This window comes from Lactuca saligna, chromosome 2, assembly GCF_052625555.1.
Source record: "Lactuca saligna cultivar CGN05327 chromosome 2, ASM5262555v1, whole genome shotgun sequence".
NCBI classification, from domain to species: domain Eukaryota; kingdom Viridiplantae; phylum Streptophyta; class Magnoliopsida; order Asterales; family Asteraceae; genus Lactuca; species Lactuca saligna.
The window spans coordinates 53,254,862-53,263,065 of record NC_136418.1 but is presented as its reverse complement, the minus strand read 5'-3'; the positions used below and the strand labels follow the sequence as shown (position 1 = coordinate 53,263,065).

Sequence of the window (8,204 nt, the reverse complement as noted above, 5' to 3'; positions counted from 1 at the left end):
GTGTAAAATGTATGTTTGTACTTGAAATAGTATAAATGTATGTTTGTACTTGAAATAGTATAAATGTATGTTTTTCCATATAAATAACTACCTTTACTCGAAAAATTGTATGCATTTCTCATGTGAGATTATCATTGTATGAATGTAATGGAAAATGAAGTTTTACAGTAGTGTTGTGTAAAATACCCTACTGATGCACTAACTACCTTAAAAACCAAACTGTTAATTAAGGTTAAAATGTGATTAGGTTGTAACCATAGTCGATTGACTAGTATAAAACACGACGTTCTTCAGACGTCGAAAATGGTATGAAATTTGTCACCTATAGACCTGCAGGTCCCACTGTAGCTAGCAGCAAGGTGTGGGATGGTCAATCCCCTATAGATCTATACACAAACTCAAGCTCTCCCTCTAGGAGACTCTGGTTACAAAACGTGACACAGCAAGTATATTGTTATGCCATGAAATAGTATCTCACATTTTAATTATATGTTCTTGTTATAATATGTATGATCCTTCTTGTTCTTGTCATAGTATGTATGTTCCTTCTTGTTCTTTTTATAGTATACTCTATAATGAATAATAATAGTATGTATGTATTGACTCATGTATGTTTCTCTGTTCTAGAAATAGTATGTAGTGATCCTCTAAACTATACTTATTATAGTTTACTAGTATGTTTGTTTGAACTGTTACTGATTTGTAGAAAAGACTCAATTGTTCAACGTGTGCAATTGATTTAAGTATGTACTTTTGAAAATGGAGTTTAATATTCAGGCATATATTTAGCAAGTATAACTATAATTTTACCGACAGTCGGACTAGTGATCCTACCCTAAGCCCACAACCAAACAAGGAACAAGAGTAACGGTATTTAGCAATAGTCTTAAGTGTGTTAAAGCATATTTATACATAAATATACACTCGAATATGATTTTGATATAAAAAGAAGTTTAAAATAGTTTAAAAGTGTTTTTGAAATGATTTTAACAACTTATAAAAGCATAAGAAATCCTTTGTCTGTTTACTTTCATATGTAAATGTTAACACAATATAGATTGTGTTCTACTTATATTCCCTCCTTAAAAGCATTTAAAACTGTATATTAAGGGGTATGAACTCACCTTTTGGGAGTGATTCGATTGAATGTTCGATATATGATGATTTATTTCACAAGCTAGTTCCCGGGACAAAACAAGTCCTAAATTTTTTTATTGAATATGATTTTGATACATAAATCTATACTCGAATATGATTTTGATATAAAAAGAAGTTTAAAAGAGTTTTTGAAATGATTTTATCAACTTATAAAAGCATAAGAAATCCTTTGTCTATTTATTTTCACATGTAAATGTTAACATAATATAGAATGTGTTAAAGGAAATTTAGCAATAGTCCTAAGTCCGTTAAAGCATATTTATACATAAATATATACTCGAATATGATTTTGATATAAAAAGAAGTTTAAAATAGTTTAAAATAGTTTTTGAAATGATTTTAACAACTTATAAAATCATAAGAAATCCTTTGTCTACATATTTTCACATGTAAATGTTAACAAAATATAGATTGTGTTCTACTTGTATTCCCCCCTTAAAAGCATTTAAAATTGTATATTGTAGGGGTATGACCTCACCTTTTGGGTGTAATTCGATTGAATGTACCATATAGAATGATTGATTTCACAAGCTAGTTCCCGGGACAAAACAAGTCCTAAATAGCAATTTATGCAACATATTGGCATGAAATTAGTGAATATAACCTCAAAGGTATTAGGAAAACAACCTAGGATGTAAGGAACACTTACAAAAGGAGTGTTAGAATAGAAATCAAGAATCTGCCTGATGTTCACGACCAACCTTCGGTCTTCACGGCCATAAAGGGTTCACGTCCCTTGAAGATTTGAAGTGTTCACCGCCGAAAACCCAGAATAAAGAACACTTGATTGCTGAAAGGAGAACTTTTGATGATTCACAACAAGATCTGAATGTGAATTGGAGGATCTTCGGATGATAGATGAGAGAAAAGAGGGTTTACGATTTGATGATCTTTGGGAGAGAATGGGTGTGTTTGTGGTCGGAAGTGTAGAAGTGAGTCAAAAATCAGTCAACACCGATATATATATATATATATATATATATATATATATATATATATATATATATATATAGGGAAATGATCAAATGAGAACACTTAAAATGTTGAGAATGCGAGAACAGTTCTGGACCAATCAATATATAAGGGTATATTAGTAATTGTATATTTTAATTAAATAAAAATACAATAAAATTCAATCACATCCCTTAAATTTAGGATCAGTTACCAAAAACAAATTTATATTCAATTTTTTATTTTTCTTATTAATAGAATATATAAAACATTTTTACCAAAATTTACTTTAAAACTGAAAAAAAAAATTCTTAAAAAAAATCAAAATTTTCTCGTATTTCACATTTTTTTTTTCAAAAAATGAATAGAAATCCAATCCCAAATGAATACACTTGTATTCAAAAATGAAAATTTTATTCAAAAAACTTAATACGACTCCAATCACAAATGAATAAACTTCAATTTTCAAATAATCAAATTTACAAATAATCCAATGCCTTTTTTCATCAAATAAAAATAAAAATAGTATAAAAATTATCATTTCTTAAAAAAGTGAATACCTTTAATCATAAATAGATACACTTATTTACACATGAATATAATGTTATTCAAAAATAAATACAGTCATTCACATATGCATAGACTGCTATTCACAAATAAAAATGCTGCTATTCATAAATAAATACAAAGTAAAAATAGTGTAAAAATTAATATTCCTTCATAAAATGAATACATCTGATGATAAATGAATACATCCAATTATATATCATCCAGCAAACCAAATCGCTAAATATACACACGAATTGGGTAACACAGCCGTGCACTCTTTCTTATGCTTGGACTATTTCTTCACCCAATTTTACACCCAAGCACCATTTCAATTCACAATAAATTTGGTAAAATCAAAATCACGTCCTTCACATCTAAAAATTGATATGGCCAGATTTTCTTTGATCTTCAAGAACAAATAAAAGTACATCGAAATATAAACTGAATTCATTTAACTCTTCCCTTGGCTTCTTCCTTCCTTTTCCAAACAAATCAACCAAACACCCCATTGAATGTTGTAACAGTAGCCGACAACGCAGTTGCCTTCCTCTTTCTTCTCCCATCGACAGCAAGAGCACAAATGGTGCTTCTTTCCACCCATTAATCAACCAAGAATCGGATCCAACCACTTGTTTGGACCATTTAGACAAATCAGCCTCAACCCAAACATTCATCAATTTTCAATCAAAACAATCAAAAGAAAACATCCCAGTTCATTATCGATTGAAGTCGACACAAAAAAAAAAATGAAACAAGAAGGTTACCTGTTAGCCGACTGCTTCCGTTTATCTTTGTCCCTTCAATCAGGACAATACCCAATCAAATTCACTAAGTTGGGATGATGTAAAAGGCTAAGCATAAGAACTTCAATAAGAAATTCACGGTTACCCTGAAGCCCGTTTCTATCCAATTGTTTCACAACTACAACCTATTATAAAAGATTATATACTTTTGTAAGTTATAAGATTATATATACTTTGAAACAATAAATAAAGATTGTAGAATCAGAAAAACAGAATGATTATACCTGACCACCGCCCTGAAGACGTCCTCTATAAACATGGTCGAAGCCTCTCGCCCCTAAAAAGCAATCAGGGCTGAAATTGTTGGGAGGGGTAGATGGGTGAACTTCAGGACGATCAGCCCCAACTTTTTGATGATTCGATTTTTCCTCCACCCTCGAATCAACGCAAGAAAAACAACCCATTAATCCCCCTTGCACTTTCTCTCTCTCTCTCTCTCTCATTCACACTCGATTTTGACCAAATTAATGGAGTACATATGCACGAAACCGAAGACCCATCCGCTCATCTTCTTCATGCCCAGCGGCGGCTGGAATAAGAGGAGGCCATAGGGTTGTGAAAAATGCAGAAGCAGGGCTATAGAGGGAGAGATACGAGAGAGAGAGAGAGAGATAGAGAGTGATTGTAGGAATTGCTAAACATAGGTAAACAATCAATTACCATTTTACCCTTATAACAGTTTTAAAGTTACACTTTAATTCCTTTAATTTTAAGAATTTACATAAATGGCCCATTCGATAATAGCCTTAGATTTAGTTTTTTAAATGGTTCAGATGTGTTCTCGCTTTCTCAACCTTTTAAGGTGTTCTCATTTGATCCTACTCCTATATATATATATATATATATATATAGGGGTGAGTTCACTGCCGTAAACCGAAGGTTTACAATCCGAAGTCTGATTACAGCCCGAAGAGTTTACGGCCGAGAATGAAGGATGTTTACGGTCGCGAAGGCTCGTTTGCGGTCCGAGAGTTTACGGCCCTTGCGAGGGTTCTCGGTCCAAAATGATTTCCTCCAAAACACACAACACTTAAGAATGCTAGGTTAATACACCTATAAATTGATTACCCTAACTATATTAAGATAATAAAAGAAATAAGTTTGACCTTTGATTGATATGTTTGACTTTAATTGACCAAGTTTGACTTGTACAAGATACAAATTACAGGTTGTCACACTTGGTCTCCGGGAGATAGGATCTGAATTTTTGGGAAGGTAAATGGACAAGGTGGTCCCACCTTTTTACTTTTCGCTATTAGTCCACCAATCGAAATGCAACATGTACATGCATTGGTGGGATCCAGCCACCTTTCCCCTTCCTTTCTTTTTTCTTTTGTTGTTTAGAGGCTTAGGAGTCACAGTTCATTTTTCTAATATTGTACAATTTATTATAAACATGATCTGTAAAGATTTTTCTTACACACTTGATTTTGTATGCGTCTTTTATTTTGTGTATTACTTTTTCTTGTAGAAGTCTCCTTCTTTCTCCCCCTCTTTTTTTTTTAAAACCATTTACTGATGGTAAAACTATGGGGTAAAAATAAACCTAACAAAAGTTTTGAAATGTACAAGAATTACAACACAACTTAAATAAAGTTGTACATTTAGATGCATTTGAAAAAGAGATTCTTTTCTCCTTAAAGATGGACTAAACCATCAAAATAAGGAACAAAAGATAGATCTGAAAAATTCTTTGCAAAATATATATAGAAATACTCATATGGGAAAATAGATTTTCTGATAACTTGAGAGGGTTAAAATTCATAAAATCCATTTCCTTCTCCAGACTTCTATATAGCTTGAGTAAACTTGTAAACATAAAATCCTAAACAAAAAAGAGGGTTTCTAAAAATATATGAACTGAAAGTGGGGTAAAAACCCATGAAAAACTCTCCTTATCTTTTCTCAAACTTCTAAATAAAAAACACCAAATAAACAACAAAAGTTTCTTTTCTTATCAAATCTTGCTGAAAACCCCCATGATATAAACAAAAAACGTGATCTAATGAGGTTTTCTTCTCATAAAACCTTCTTTTCTCTACAACTTGCTTAACAAGCCATCAAAATATGGACAACCAACAGATCTGAGAAATTTTCATTTTCTATCTCTAAGCTTTTAAAGAAAATAATAAATAGACAACTTCAAAGGAGTTTTGCAAAGAAAATCATAAACTGAAAGTGATTTTTTGTAGCATAGATTGGAAATAATGGGAATAATTACGAAAAAAGTTCTTCAACTCTCAAGTTGCGTGGATAAAACACCAAAATATGAACAAAGATGGAGAAGAGCTCCTAATAGCCACTTTTCTCCTCGAAAATATAAGTAAAAACGGGTTTGAGTTTCTGTTTTTAAACTTGAGAGGTGATTAAGTGAACAAAAACGCTCAGATCTAGAGATCTGAGCTAAAAATGAAGTGGATCTATAGATCTGAACAAAAGGTGCATTAGATCGAAAGATCAGAAACATAGATAATCATATATGGGTAGATTTTTGCCAAGATCCAGATGGATCTGAACTAAGGGATGTAGAAATGAATAAATCTGGGCAAACCTTAGATAACGGCAAAAATGAGCTTGAGACCAACTGAGATGGTGGCTACTTGTTCAAGTCCGGGATGGCGCCAAATGATGTGACATTGACCTCTGGCGGTTTTTCTTCTGGTCTGCTGCTGCGGCGGAGATTTGGATATCACAGAGCAAAGTCGTTAGAGCCGCCCCAGGGACTGTGCCCCAAGAGCAGACTCCGACGATCAGTTAGATCAGCTGGTAGATCTAAGATGGTTCTCCTTAGCTGGAGAGGACCATCTTGGTGTTGCTGGTGGTGGATTACAGCGGCGGGTGGCGGTTAAGCCACCCGGTCGGAGTATATCGTAGCGACTGAGCTATGGGGAGAGGTCTAATGGTGGCTGAGCTACTTGGGGAAGAGTCCTCCTTCATGGAGGAGGCGCTATTCTATTTACGGTGGACAATTAGGTCAAGGGGAATTAGGTCACCTAATTCAGGCCCAACTAGCAAGGAGTTGAGCGAGGCCGCCCGGAGGCGCCGGGCGGGGCTAGCGGGCGCGCACCAGGAAAGGCCGGGAAGCGGACGTTAGGCAAAGGAGCGCCAAGCAAGGCTGGCAAGGGAACGCCAGGTAGGGCTGGCAGGAGCGCGCCAGGCCAAGTTGGCGCTCTAGAGCAGTCTAAGCCATGCTATTGGACCATATATCATCAAGTCCCCCTAGTCCGATGTTATTGGTACGCGGCCAATGACATTGGAATAGAGTCATATAAACTATATGTCGTCATAGATCAACTTAATAACCATCAATGTTGTAAAAATCCTGACTAGATCTCGATTAATCTTCGATTACTCTCTAGGCGCTACCCGACCTACTAGAAAGCGCTTAGCGATTAATCTATTCTTACACAACAAGCAAAAGAGTAGAAAACAATGAAATTTTAACACTTTGAAGAGGTTCTATCTCAGAAACTATTTGAGGAATGATTATTTTGTATTAATCATATTAACTTTTTTTATGATATTAGTGGTATTTATGAACTTTGTTATGATATTAGTCATATTTATCCCAATTTTTTTATCACTCCACATAGCTCACGACCCGACACGAAGAATCTCTTGAATGGGCTCTCTTGAATGGGCGGATGAGAATCTGGACAGAGCAATTCCGTTCTAGTTACTGAGATATCTTTTTTTGTTTTTCCCAAATATTTTTTGGGTAATCTGCTCCCATGCTGCAAACAGTTGAATCTAAACTTAACCTTGTCGCTCTTATTTCTTTCCTTAGGAACATGAAGCACACTAGCAGCGTGTGTTATGTGATTCTACTATTTTTTCACTTGACTAGGTGGACAGTTAAGCGGAAGAGAACTTAGATTTGCCCGGTCAGCAGGCGGGCGGTGTGCTTATCTTGTGTGACAACACTACAAAGCAAGTAGCTCCTCTAGGCGGACAACTGTGTGACAATATCATAGAGAAAGCGACACTTTCGTGTAACATGTTATGGTCTCAAAGCCCTTAAAGCCCTTACGAGGCAGTTATGAGCTTCACGTGCTCTAAGCTTGGCCCGGAAAGATTGGCTGAAATCTGCTACTAATATAACTTAATCAAAGGAAAAGAAGTGTTTGCAACGATCTAGTGTTTGGTCCTTCACCTTTATGGGTAGGACCGACTCCCTTTAAAAATTCAATAAACTATCAATTTAGGGTCCCCAGTTAATCATCCGATTAATCTCTCAGTCCACCGACGAACGCTTTTTACAACCTTGATAACCATAAAATTGAAAGAAAGTCGACATATAACTGTTTCTATGATCTCACATGCGATTAATCATCTAAACAATAATGTCATGATTTTGTTATTAATTAAAAATTACAACAAAATATTTAAAACAACAAGCAAACGATATCTAACTTTTGTAAAACCAATAGATTCACATGAGATCCAAGTCAGATGCATAAGCGTGACCAAAACATACTCGAAACTGAAAAACAAACAATATGCTTCTGTAAATACTTATCGACATGTTGCTTAGGAGAGCCTTACATGATGCGTCCTACTAACATGATCAAATCATGTTACCGTATCCTAACTTTTGCGTCGCGATCTGTCGATTAGGGTTTCTGACATTACGCCACTTATGCGTCGTTTAGGAGGACCCTAAGCACCGCGCAATCACAAAAGCCAAAAAAATCATATTTCATTTTACCATCGAGAGATCCCGTACTAAAGACTAAAGATAAT

General features: G+C 34.7%; 1 protein-coding gene across 2 annotated transcripts; it reads right to left on the bottom strand.

The window, feature by feature from the left end:
- Positions 1-2,779: 2,779 nt before the first annotated feature.
- On the bottom strand, positions 2,780-4,074 carry LOC145028878 (serine/threonine-protein kinase PBS1-like). Of its 2 annotated transcripts, none has more exons than XM_078977591.1 (4): positions 3,686-4,074; positions 3,547-3,586; positions 3,423-3,455; positions 2,780-3,314 (listed from the first exon to the last, which is right to left on the bottom strand). In XM_078977591.1, exons 1-4 carry the CDS (start codon positions 3,902-3,904, stop codon positions 3,310-3,312), a joined length of 297 nt encoding a protein of 98 aa, XP_078833717.1. In that variant the 5' UTR covers positions 3,905-4,074; the 3' UTR covers positions 2,780-3,309. The 2 variants fall into 2 exon arrangements, with proteins under 2 accessions (XP_078833717.1, XP_078833716.1); XM_078977590.1 differs by having other exon boundaries at positions 2,780-3,286.
- Positions 4,075-8,204: the final 4,130 nt, after the last annotated feature.

Bases quoted from the DNA above. Each gene is read 5' to 3' on its own strand.
- LOC145028878 (XM_078977590.1), bottom strand. From the start codon at position 3,904: ATGAGAGAGAGAGAGAGAGAGAAAGTGCAAGGGGGATTAATGGGTTGT. The intron at 3,456-3,546 runs GTAACCGTGAAT...TCCTGATTGAAG, and splicing joins GGATAGAAACGGGCTTCAGG to GGACAAAGATAAACGGAAGC. The intron at 3,287-3,422 runs GTAACCTTCTTG...GGTCCAAACAAG, and splicing joins CGGAAGCAGTCGGCTAACAG to TGGTTGGATCCGATTCTTGG.